Source organism: Brassica napus, chromosome C1 (genome assembly GCF_020379485.1).
Source record: "Brassica napus cultivar Da-Ae chromosome C1, Da-Ae, whole genome shotgun sequence".
Classification (NCBI taxonomy): domain Eukaryota; kingdom Viridiplantae; phylum Streptophyta; class Magnoliopsida; order Brassicales; family Brassicaceae; genus Brassica; species Brassica napus.
The window spans coordinates 28,259,684-28,273,276 of NC_063444.1; the positions used below are offsets into that span (position 1 = coordinate 28,259,684).

The 13,593-nt window shown below is 43.5% G+C and overlaps 1 protein-coding gene and 1 non-coding gene across 2 annotated transcripts; both read left to right on the top strand.

The window, feature by feature from the left end:
* Positions 1 to 914: 914 nt before the first annotated feature.
* On the top strand, positions 915 to 11,607 carry LOC111201690. The gene is made up of 4 exons (XM_022693950.2): positions 915 to 1,304; positions 8,633 to 8,864; positions 8,929 to 9,645; positions 9,767 to 11,607. Exons 1-4 carry the CDS (start codon positions 915 to 917, stop codon positions 11,605 to 11,607), a joined length of 3,180 nt encoding a protein of 1,059 aa, XP_022549671.2.
* On the top strand, positions 6,240 to 6,346 carry LOC125581034. The gene has a single exon (XR_007318745.1). It is a non-coding gene; the product is annotated as a small nucleolar RNA R71 (small nucleolar RNA).
* Positions 11,608 to 13,593: the final 1,986 nt, after the last annotated feature.

Below are 13,593 nucleotides of genomic sequence, written 5' to 3' on the forward strand. Positions count from 1 at the left end.
CTTGTTATATTCAGTATCCCTAATGTCCCCGCATTACCGTGACTTGGTCCTGCGAATGGAACAAGGTCATGAAGACACGATGATGGGGTAGCTCCCTGGAGACCGTGTACTGCATGACGATGCAGTGTCGGATTGTTCATACCGGACATTCGACAATGAGGGTGATGTTAACTCACTAGTCTCGGTTAGCCTTAGTGGTTTCTCGGGTCTTGTATATATATTGTATTATATGAGTATGGTAACAGGCGGGTGTTGTGGAAGTGATGTTTAAAATAAGAATTCACAATAATGATCCATATTAAAGTATAGTACTAGTACTTGCATGATCATGTATATGCATTTGATAATTGTTTGGTTTATTATTGATTGTGTTGTGATTCTAGATTCACTGAGTAAACTAGTTGCTCATGACTCATTCATGTGTGCATCTAACCCTTAGGCGGGAGACACTTTACTCTTTTGGACAGAAGGAGCGGCCAACCAGCGGTAGTATTTTGTTGTCCTTGCAACGTACCTTTTGATGTATATTTACTTAAAACGTTGTTGGGCGATAGGCCGTAGGATAAAACTATAACACTTTGGAAGATGTTTAAAGTAAATAAATAATGTATAAAAGATGTTTATAAATCACGAGGTCTCATATGATATTAGTTCTTGTCCGGGACGAACTAACTATCGAATATTGCTTTATCGGGTTGAAAAACCTAGAGTAATATCCGATAGGAGCGTCTGTGTTCTTTGGCTTTTGGTCTAAGGCGATCGAATTCATTTCAAGAACCTCGGGTCGACCATCAGGGAACATCGACTGTGTCATTTCCGGTTATCTACGATCGGGGGTGTCACAAAGGTGGTTTGTTCCTTTTTTTCGAAATAGATAAACCTGGGTAGAAACTTACCATGATCTTTCGTTGCAAATGCCACTGAGACAGGCCACACGTGGTGGAGATTATCTACCGATACCTATTTCATCATCTTCAGACTCCTCACCGCCATCTACTCCGGCACCACTTCCGACTCCTAGCTTTGAGGCTACACCTTCGGGCTCTAACTTTGAGACTGACCCGTCTGAAGGGTCATATGATCAGACACCGGTGCACATGTCTTTGTCTCCAGACCCGTACTTTATGGACATCGAGGTGGATGTGGTACACGATAGTCCAGTGCACGAAGATCATCCCGCAGCTCCTGCATCTCCTGCCGCTCATATTCCATCAGCCCCTGCTGCACCTATTCCGGCAGCACAACCTGAACCAGCGCCAACTGATCCAGCTATAATAGCACTTCTAGAACTGATGGCTGAGATGGTGAATTTGCAACATGATGTTAGGAGTTTTCAAGGCTCCTAAGACAAATGTTGTAGTATAGTGATTGTCGAACCAGTTCTGAGGGATATCAAAGCACTGAGAATGCAAGTACTCACTTAATCCAAGTGCAACCAATGATTTAGATGGGTTTTAAGCTATGACTAAAACTAGAAAGCAATAACAGAATGATACTTTCTTGACTAAGGGAAAAGAGAACTCATGGGCATAGGGATTAGACCTTGGGTGATCAAGTATCGAACTAAGGATGGCAAATGATCAATCAAACTATCAACCTTAAGCCTAGACACAATTCTAAGCAAGCTCTATGTCTAGATGAATACTCATTTGCTAACATATCTCAAACATCAAATGTCTTTGGTTGAATAATATGAAAGCAATCATTACTAACAAGTCTATTAGCTATCTTAGCATCTTTAACAACAAATGTCTTTGGCAAAGTATACTAAAAGCCTAGGAGAGTTGTCTCAGGCATTTCATCAAACACCTTTCGGGTGGGAAATGCCTATTGATCAACTTTTGAGTGGCCAACTCAGAAGATGCATTAAGAATACTCTACTAGCAAGGAACAAGAATGATCTACACTAAAACATCCTAGAACTAACCTAATCACCCTTAATCTCCCTAACCCATGAATTCAAAAGGTGATTACTCACTAATCTCCATGATTCCTCTTAAACCCATATTGGATTTCAGATTAATCATTCAGAGAAAATACAGATAATAGAATAGAAATCAACAGTAGAACATGTGATCAATGAATCAAAGAGATCCCCTTTTTCAAGGTTTTTGGGGTTTTCTTCAGAACAAAGATAGATCTGCCTCCTGGTGGCTTACAGAGTATTAAAACATAGGTTTAGAAAATAAAAACGTGCATCATGAAATGACCAAAAGGCCCTTGAGAAATCATAAGTTCGAGCAGAAATAAGACGCGGAGCGACCTCCGCTCGTCGCTCCGAGTAGTCGCTCCACACTTCGGGAGCGACCTCGCTGTGTCGCTGCGAGAGGTCGCTCCGGACTCGTTCTCGCGTTCCCGAGTGATGAAAATGCGAGCGACCTCCGCTCGTCGCTCCGAGTAGTCGCTCCATGCTTCGGGAGCGACCTCGCTGTGTCGCTGCGAGAGGTCGCTCTGGCTCCATTGTGTTGTCGTCATGCGATAGAAATGCGAGCGACCTCGGGGTGTCACTCTGGCCAAGTCGCTCTGGGCTTCGGGAGCGACCTGGAGTGGTCGCTCTGATAGGTCGCTCCGGGTCAGTTTTCGGCTTCCACCGGGATGAAATGGCGAGCGACTTCTCCGCATCGCTCTGGTAAGGTCGCTCTGAAAAGGCAGGTCAGAGCGACTTGCTGGTGTCGCTCCGGGAAGTCGCTCCCAACGCTCTGCTCGTCCAATGATCATCTTTACACCTCTTTCGAGCTCCAAACACACCCAAATGTCTCCGAGAACTCCATGTGGTACTCCAATACCTGATAAAGACTTATGTATGCAAAATGCAACCTAAACATGGCTAAATCCTAGTCTATATGATCAAAATGCACATGGATGAATGGATAAGATAATGGAAATATACAAGATATCAACTCCCCCAAACTTGTTCTTTTACTTGTCCACAAGTGAACTTTCTAGAACTCATAGGGAGAGAGGTTTGAAGGTGGGAGCTCATAGCCAAAAGAAACACAACTAGTACTCGATTCAACATCTAATCCAGCACGAGCACACTCTCTTATTACACTCTAGCTTCTCTAGGTCTATCTGAACTCTTTTCATCCCTACACTCATCATCATGCATCCACACATTCAAATCAACCAACTCTCACATTCATTAAGCACAAAACATCAGGTGAATTCTTGCAAATGGTAAGTTGGTCCAAGTCATTTGGTTGGGTGAGGGAAGACTTTTATTCAAGTGATTCAAGAGGTTCGAAACATAAAATCTTTAAGGTGGTTTACTCTCGAAACAAGTAGCCTTGACATTGCACATAATATATCTAAGAAAGGGATCAACTCATGCATACAATGCTCAATCTCCATTGTTCTACCCTTTTCCCAAACATACAATTACACAATCATTCTCAAATGCCAAACCCAACTCACATCTCTCACCAAAAGATCCTAAGAACATTAACTCCTTCTCTTTGAAATCTACAAGGGATTTTTCACAACCTCAAAACATTACTTAGCTCCTAACAACTTTGCTAGCCCCCTTTTTCTTTCTTTTTCGTTTCTTTTCATATTTTATTTCTCTTTTTTTTTTTTTTTTTTTTTTTTTAGATGGGGGCCAAGACTTTTCATAACTTGAGCTAGAGGTTTTTCTACTTATCCCAATAAGACAATTCACTTAAACACAAAGAGTCATTTCTTTTCCTTTTTCATTGCTCCCAAATCATAATCACAACTCTCACCTCCCACCTATAGCTAGACAATAGAGTGCCCAATCTAGCAAGAATGAAGATCAAGCATTGTCGTTCCCGATACTCTCAACATTATGCACATGTAAGACTTTCCGAAGAAGGCCTCACTCATCAAACAATGAAAGCTTAAAAGGAGGGAAAGGTTTTGGGAGTGGTCTACCACTAGAGTTTGTCAGAATAAGATTGGCATAAAGGATGTGACAACTCAGGTGTGTATAGCCATGACTCAGTACACAAGGGACCATGAGCAAGAAGCATTAAGTTCGTTTAGTTCAAATAAGGTTGTAGTTGGCTTCAAAGACTGAGTTTCAGCAATCAACAAGTTTCAGGAAGAGTCTTCAAGGCTCGAAGCATACAAGTGTTTTTGAGAGGTGCATAAGCTATTCAGGTGCAAAGTAATGTTCTTTACAAGGCATTTCAAATCATTGCTCCCAATGCAAGTAAATGCAACCTATATGCTCTAGACTCTCCTAGAAATGCCAATGATGCAAACTTAATGAATTTTTTTTTTATGCAAATATATATGTATAATGCAATGCATGAGACTCAAAATCATCAAAGCAAACGTGATCAAATACTTGGTACCTCCCCCAAACTTAAATGACACAGTCTCTGTGTTGTCAAGGAGAGAGAGATACCCAAAAAGAGAAAACTAATATGCAAAAACGAAATGGTATATACAAGGGAAAGTAGTGGGTTACCTTCTATGGAGAATGAGTAGAGGGAGATGCTCCCTCCTCGTCGTCCTCAGGTGGTAACTCTTCAAGGTGCTCATCAGCAAGAGTGCCCATCTCTTCAATGTAGAAGGCTTGCCCGAACACAGTTGGTTTCTTCATTTTCTCCTTGATGTCAAAGTGGAGAACATGCCCTTTACCCAAATGGAGATCAATCGTGCCCGCTTTCACCTTAACAATTGCTCCTGCTGTAGCTAAGAATGGCCTTCCAAGAATCAATGGGTCTTGAGCCTCCTCACCCATCTCAAGCACCACAAAATCTGTAGGTATCTCATATTTTCCAATCTTCACAGGTAGGTCCTCTAAGATGCCCACAGGGTACTTCACTGAACGATCAGCTAACACCAGAGAGAGTTTACACTTCTTGTACTGAGTGAATCCAAGCTTCTTTGCAACAGACAAAGGCATCACGCTGACACTAGCTCCCAAATCGCAGAGACATTTCTCAAATACCATAGGTCCAAGAGCACAAGGTAGTGTGAAGCATCCTGGATCCTCTAACTTCTCTGGAACATCAAGCCTTTGGATGATGGCACTGCACTCATGGGTAAGAATCATCATGCTTTCCATTTCCTTCTTCTTTGCAGCTACAACATCTTTCAGGAACTTGTTGTATTGAGGAATCAACATGAAAGCATCGATGATGGGCATTGCAACCTGAGCTTCACTCATTTGCTTGTCAAACAAAGCCTTGTACTTCTCTAGCAGCTGCCTCTTGAATCTACCAGGGAATGGTAGTTTGGGTTCATAGGGAGGAGGAACAAAAGAGTTCTCACTTGCTGGAGCAAGAACTTCACCATCTTTCACTGTTTTCTTCGCTTCCCCAACCTTTCCTTTACCCTTGGCTTCCACAATCTTCTCCAAGATTTCATCATTGATTTTCTCATCAACAATCACCACTTCATCATCTAAGTTGATGGCCACCTCTTCACCTAGTTTCTCAGCATCCCTGGTGAGGGTTGTAGGAGGTAACTGCTTACCACTCCTAAGGGTGATAGCTTTGGCCTCCTTGGGGTTTTGGTCAGATTTTCCAGGTAGAGATCCTTGCTGGCGAGTCTGGTGAGTGTTCATGGAAGCAAACTGATTCTCTAAATTCTTGACTGTAGAAGCAAGATGTGAGAACTTGTTGTTGAGCTCATTGTAGCTTCCATCAATCTTGGAATGAAGGTTTTTCAACTCATATCCAACATGCTTCTCACTTCTAGTCTGAGACTCCAAGATTTGTTTCAGCAGGGTGTCAGTGCTGCTCTCTTGAGGAGCAGAGGAACCAGATGAGGGGTTTTGATGAGGTTGATAGCTGCCTTGCTGGTTGTTTCGAGGCGGATAACCACTCTGTTGGTTGTTGGGGTAGGATTTCTGTTGGTAGTTGTTGTACTGAAAGTTGGGCTCTTTTTTGTACCAGCTACCATTGTTGTTGATGAAACACAGCTCTTCCTGACCTTCCAAACCCTCAACCTCATGGACAACAGGTGGTGTATCTTGGCTTGGGTTACCAACAAAGTGCAGCTGCTCTTGTGTGGCTTTATCAGCAAGGAGGATGTCTATCTTATCCTGTAGAGCTTTCAACTCCTTCCTCGTCTGCTTATCATCTGTTCGACTGCTTCTGTCGTGGTCTCCACTGTAGACTGCATCACTCTTTACCATGTTGTCAACCAGCTCCTCTGCATCTTCCTCAGTTCTCCCCAAGAAGAACCCATTGCTAGCTGTATCCAGTCTGGCCCTGTACTTAGGAAGAGCACCACGGTAGAATGTGCTCAGCAAGCTCTCCTTAGAGAAACCATGGTGTGGGCATTGAGCTTGGTAGCCCTTGAATCTCTCCCAGGCTTCACTGAATCCTTCCAAGTTCTTCTGTTGGAAACTGGAGATCTCATTTCTCAGCTTAGCAGTTCTTGAGGATGAGAAGAATTTCTCCAAGAATGCTCTCTTGCACTCATCCCAAGTGGTGATAGAGTGGCTGGGTAGAGACTTCTCCCACTGACGTGCCTTATCCCCCAAAGAGAAAGGGAATAGCTTGAGCTTTAAGGCATCTTCGGACACACCATTGGTTTTTGACAACCCACAGTAGCTGTCGAACCTATCCAAGTGATCAAATGGGTCCTCCAGAGCCAAGCCATGATACTTGTTGTTCTCGATCACGTTGAGGAGTCCTGACTTGACCTCAAAGTTGTTGGCTGCCACAGCTGGTGCTCGGATTCCGAATCTGTGACCATGTATGTTGGGGCGGTCGTAAGTGCCAATGGGTCGAGCTGCCCGCGGTTGGTGTTCTGCCCCTTGCGGTGGATCTGCCATATCAATATCCAAGTGGGCCTGGTGTTCTTCTTCTCTTCTAGCTCTAGCACACTCCCTCTCAAAAGCTCTGATGTCTGCTACTATTGGAACTAGGTTTGATGGACCCCTGCTCCTCAAGTTCATACACCTGAAAGTGAAAGGTAGGTGAAGAAGAAGAATCAGTAACAAAACAAAATTAAAATGACTTAGTCTCAAGCAAGTGACTAAATCTCAATGTTTAAATCTACTCAGAATTTGGCAACGGCGCCAATTTGATGTTAGGAGTTTTCAAGGCTCCTAAGACAAATGTTGTAGTATAGTGATTGTCGAACCAGTTCTGAGGGATATCAAAGCACTGAGAATGCAAGTACTCACTTAATCTAAGTGCAACCAATGATTTAGATGGGTTTTAAGCTATGACTAAAACTAGAAAGCAATAACAGAATGATACTTTCTTGACTAAGGGAAAAGAGAACTCATGGGCATAGGGATTAGACCTTGGGTGATCAAGTATCGAACTAAGGATGGCAAATGATCAATCAAACTATCAACCTTAAGCCTAGACACAATTCTAAGCAAGCTCTATGTCTAGATGAATGCTCATTTGCTAACATATCTCAAACATCAAATGTCTTTGGTTGAATAATATGAAAGCAATCATTACTAACAAGTCTATTAGCTATCTTAGCATCTTTAACAACAAATGTCTTTGGCAAAGTATACTAAAAGCCTAGGAGAGTTGTCTCAGGCATTTCATCAAACACCTTTCGGGTGGGAAATGCCTATTGATCAACTTTTGAGTGGCCAACTCAGAAGATGCATTAAGAATACTCTACTAGCAAGGAACAAGAATGATCTACACTAAAACATCCTAGAACTAACCTAATCACCCTTAATCTCCCTAACCCATGAATTCAAAAGGTGATTACTCACTAATCTCCATGATTCCTCTTAAACCCATATTGGATTTCAGATTAATCATTTAGAGAAAATACAGATAATAGAATAGAAATCAACAGTAGAACATGTGATCAATGAATCAAAGAGATCCCCTTTTTCAAGGTTTTTGGTGGTTTTCTTCAGAACAAAGATAGATCTGCCTCCTGGTGGCTTACAGAGTATTAAAACATAGGTTTAGAAAATAAAAACGTGCATCATGAAATGACCAAAAGGCCCTTGAGAAATCATAAGTTCGAAAGAAATAAGACGCGGAGTGACCTCCGCTCGTCGCTCCGAGTAGTCGCTCCACACTTCGGGAGCGACCTCGCTGTGTCGCTGCGAGAGGTCGCTGTGTCGCTGCGAGAGGTCGCTCTAGACTCGTTCTCGCGTTCCCGAGTGATGAAAATGCGAGCGACCTCCGCTCGTCGCTCCGAGTAGTCGCTCCATGCTTCGGGAGCGACCTCGCTGTGTCGCTGCGAGAGGTCGCTCTGGCTCCATTGTGTTGTCGTCATGCGATAGAAATTCGAGCGACCTCGGGGTGTCACTCTGGCCAAGTCGCTCTGGGCTTCGGGAGCGACCTGGAGTGGTCGCTCTGATAGGTCGCTCCGGGTCAGTTTTCGGCTTCCACCGGGATGAAATGGCGAGCGACTTCTCCGCATCGCTCTGGTAAGGTCGCTCTGAAAAGGCAGGTCAGAGCGACTTGTTGGTGTCGCTCCGGGAAGTCGCTCCCAACGCTCTGCTCGTCCAATGATCATCTTTACACCTCTTTCGAGCTCCAAACACACCCAGATGTCTCCGAGAACTCCATGTGGTACTCCAATACCTGATAAAGACTTATGTATGCAAAATGCAACCTAAACATGGCTAAATCCTAGTCTATATGATCAAAATGCACATGGATGAATGGATAAGATAATGGAAATATACAAGATATCACAACATCAAGCACTAAATGCACAGCGTGACGCACAGCGTGCTCAGCCAGCTCCAGTACCTACCACTTCTTATCCGGACTTCCTGAAGATAGTCATGATTATGAAGAACTTGGGGACGAAGCATTACCAGGGAGGCACTGATCCCTTTGAAGCTGATGCGTGGCTACACAATCTCGAGCAGAACTTTGCTGCAACCCGTTGTCCGGACGAATTCAAGAAGGACGTGGCTGTTTACTATCTAGAGAAGGACGCCATCAGTTGGTGGTTATGCGTAGAGGAACTTTGGAGACTTCAATCTGAGTTGGGCTGACTTCCGTACAGCGTTCGTTCGAAAGTACTTCCCACCGGAAGCCTGTGATCGATTGGAGATTAAATTCATGGAGCTAGTTCAGGGAGGATTATCTGTTAGGAAGTATGAGGCAGAATTCACCCGTCTCAGGAAGTATGACCACTATGGTCGGGAGGACGAGATGATGATTATCCGTAAGTGCCTTCGAGGACTTAACCCATATATCAGAAGCAGACTTGAGGCAGTAGAGTTTCATAGGCTTGCTGATCTTGTTGAGCGTGCTGTGAACGTTGAGGAGGCCATTGCTGCTGAGAGAGCTTCTTCTAGCAATTCTGCACAACCTAGACGTCCATCTGTTCCGTTCCAGCCTCAGCTGCATTCTGCTGTGCAGCGAGGACGGGGAGGTAGAGCTTTTCGGGGAGGTCGTTCTGAAGGTCCTAGACCTAGAACCCCGACTTGTTTCACTTGTGGCCAGCTGGGCCATGTTAGGAGAGATTGTCCGACCGTGGGACAGTTCCAACCGGCTGTACCATCTCATATCAATTGCTTCACGTGTGGAGAGCGAGGACATTATGCGCCATCATGTCCACGCACTCATCTTGCTCAGCCTGTTGTTTCGAGGGCTCGACCCGTTGGACCTGTTAACCCACCTTTACCCTTACCTCCTGCTAAGCATCAAGCCACTGCTGCTAGGGCTTACGCTTTAGAGTTACCAGGACCATCCAGACCACCTCAGGGTCCGATTTCAGGTTTGTTTTCTTATCCAATTGAGTGTTGCATAATTTTTTTAAATGATTGGTGAATTAGTGATATAAAAATATTATAAAAGTGGTTGCGTAAGTAATTGATGGTAAAGTCAATTATTGTCAGGGACTTTTCTTGTGGGTGGAATATCCGCCCATATCTTTTTCGATTCGGGAGCAACACATAGTTTTGTAGCTCCCGAAGTAGCATCCAAATTTGATGGAGAATTCACTAAGGTGAATTTATCCATTCCCTTTCTAACTCCCGGAGATCAAGTTCTTGAAACTGAAGGCTGTATTCTAAGAGTTCCAATCATTATCCAATATATGGTTTTTCCGGCTCATTTGTTTGTTCTCCCATTAGAGAGGTACGAGGTAATCTTAGGGATGGATTGGCTGTCAAGCTACCGAGCTCACCTTGATTGTGGTCGAGGGAAGATTGTTTTCGAGAGAGATACCCAACCCCCTTTAGCTTACCATGGCATAATACCAAGTGTTGGAGCGTCATTAGTATTAGAATTGAGAATTGAAAACCTTTTGGAGAAGGGTGAAGAGGTATACTTAGTGACCTTAGTTGCTGGACCAGTAGAAGACGAGAAACAGCATAACATGGAAGAAATACCAGTAGTCAGAGAATACGAGGACGTGTTTAAGGTATTAGAGGGATTGCCGCTACCTAGGAGTAACCCCTTTAATATAACCTTAGAACCCGGATCCGCTGCAATAGCAAAGGCACCATACCGAATGGCACCAGCCGAACTCACTGAGTTGAAGCAGCAGTTAGCTGATTTGTTAGACAAAGGTTTCATACGACCTAGTTCATCACCATGGGGAGCACCTGTGCTATTTGTAAAGAAGAAAGACGGAAGAATGCAGTTATGTATTGATTATCGTGGAATCAATAACGTAACCATAAAAGACAAGTACCCACTCCCAGGAATTGATGAGCTGTTAGACCAGTTACAAGGCGCAAGCTGGTTTTCGAAGATTGATTTAGCTTCGGGTTATCATCAGATTCCGATTTCCGAAACCGATATCATGAAGACCGCCTTTAGAACCCGCTATGGACACTTTGAGTTCGTAGTAATGCCTTTTGGTCTTACCAATGCCCCAGCTGCATTTATGCGACTGATGAATGAAGTATTTCGGGATTACCTGGACGAGTTTGTTATCATATTCATTGATGACATCCTCATATATTCCCGAAGTACAAAAGAACACAAAAGGCATCTACGACTAGTTTTGGAGTGTCTGCGAGATCAAAAGCTTTTTGCTAAGCTTAGTAAGTGTCGTTTATGGAAAAGAGAAGTTGGCTTCTTAGGACATCGAGTGTCAGAAGAAGGAGTTGCCATCGATCCAGAAAAGATAGGTGCTATTAAGGAATGGCCGCATCCGACTTCTGTTACCGAGATTCGAAGTTTTCTCGGATTGGCCAGCTATTACAGAAAGTTTTTTCAAGGATTTGCAAGCGTATCAAAGCCTTTGACTCGTCTTACCGGTAAAGGGATTGCTTATGAATGGACTATGGAAACCGACGAAGCATTCGAAAAGTTAAAAGAAGCTTTGACGACTGCACCTATCTTAGCCTTGCCTAAGCCTAACCAACCATACACCGTGTATACGGATGCATCTCATGTTGGTTTAGGTTGTGTGCTGATGCAGGACGATAAGGTGATCGCCTATGCATGTAGGCAACTAAGAAAGCATGAAGTGAATTATTCGACACATGACCTAGAGATGGCTGCAGTAGTATTTGGCCTTCGGATTTGGCGATCATATTTGTATGGTGAGAAGATCCAAGTGTTCACTGACCATAAATGCCTTAAGTATCTTTTCACTCAACCTGATCTGAACCTAAGGCAAAGACGATGGATGGAGTTCGTAGCTGATTACGACATGCAGATCCTATACCATCCAGGAAAAGCCAACGTTGTTGCTGATGCGTTGAGCAGAAAAAAGTTGATGTAGATATTGAAAAAGAACTCCAGAGCCTAGAAGCAGAATTCAAGATGGTTAGTTTGGCTGCCGTAGAAGGAGAGGAAAGAGAACCTCTAGGACTACAAGCAGTAAGCCAAGCTGGTTTACTTTCTCGTATCCGAGGATATCAAATGAGAGATGTAAATCTGAAGAAGATACGAGAGCAGTTGAATGAAGGAAACTTCGGAGGATATCAAGTTGCAAGTGATGAAACTTTGTTACTCAATGGTCGAGTAACTGTTTCGAAGGGAGAAAGACTTCAAGAGGAGATTCTAAGGACTGCACGCCATTCTCTCTTAAGCATTCATCCCGGGAGCACAAAGATGTATCGAGATATCAGAAGATATTACCACTGGCCAGGGATGAAGAGAGATGTTGCCATGTGGGTTTCTCAGTGCCAGACTTGCCAACAGATAAAAGCTGAACACCAAGTCCCAGGTGGCTTACTTCAAAGCCTACCTATCCCTGAATGGAAATGGGATGCCGTAGCGATGGACTTTATTTCTGGTTTACCTCGAGCGCCTAGCCATGGGAATGATGCAGTTTGGGTGATTGTTGATCGAATCTGCTCATTTCCTACCGATGAAACTTACCGAAAAAGTTGAGACGTTAGCAAAGCTGTATTTGGAGGAAATAGTAAAGCTTCATGGGGTACCAGCAAATATAGTTTCAGACCGAGACCCGCGCTTTACAGCTGAATTTTGGCGAGCCTTTCCACAAGCCTTGGGAACTGATTTTCATATGAGTACATCGTTTCATCCAGAAACTGATGGCCAAACCGAAAGAACCATTAGAATTCTGGAAGATCTGTTAAGGTTGTGTATCCTCGACTGGAATGGTCCGTGGGAAAAGTTTTTGCCTCTGATTGAATTCTCCTACAACAATAGGTACCACTCTAGTATTGGTATGTCACCATACGAAGCATTGTATGGTCGACCTTGTAGAACGCCAGTATGTTGGGCAGAAGATGGCGAGAGAAGAATTCTTGGTCCAGAAATAGTAGATGAGGCTGCAGAAAAAGTAAAGATAATTCAAGCCAATATGAAGAAGGCTCAAGACCGACAAAAGAAGTATGCAGACCGCGGTAGAAGAGAAGTCATTTTTGCAGTAAATGATTTAGTCTTCTTGAAAGTAGCTGCACGGAAAGGAAATGATCGATTTGGAAAAATTGGGAAGCTAGCTACTTGTTACATTGGGCCGTACCGAATTGTCGCCAGAGTTGGAGAAGTAGCCTATAGACTAGAACTTCCACCCAATATGCCTATGCATCCGGTATTTCATGTATCGATGCTGCGTAAGCATATACCAGATCCGAATATGGTCGAGCCGCAGCGACCAGAGAACTTGCAACCTAACCTCACCTATCCCGAAGGTCCTTTGCGGATAGGCGAGCGTCGTATCAAGAAATTGAAGAATAGGGAAATTTCGCAAGTTCAAGTATTTTGGGGAAAGCGAAAGAGAGTTGTTATAATATGGGAGGATGAAGATAAGTTCCGAGCTGATTACCCAGAACTCTTCTCAGATACCCCAGTCGTCCAGTAAAGGGTGTACACTTGTATTTTGAGAATTCGGGGACGAATTCTTTTAAGTGGGAAGAGTGTAACAACCCTCACGAGCCAATAAATTTTTGGTCGAGAAAAATCCCGCTCGACCAGTTTTTAGTTGGTTCGACAAGGATTAATAAAAATAAAAATCGACCCGGTAGAATAATTTATCGACAGGACTGTCTTGTGGTCGAAAGACCTTCACTTGATAGTTTGGTCGAGTCTTAAATATTTTGGTCGAATTTTTATTAAGCTGGAAGAGATTTTCCGGGAACAAGACGAGAGCAAAAGACAAGGAATATTTGGTTGAAAAATTATTTAAAATTATAGACCAACTTCCGAAATAATTTTAGAACTTAGTTATGTCCTTCACCAGCCTGGTTGTGCACTTATTCAGTCTTAGACTTGCACCTGCCTGCTTGCCTAGCTTCTT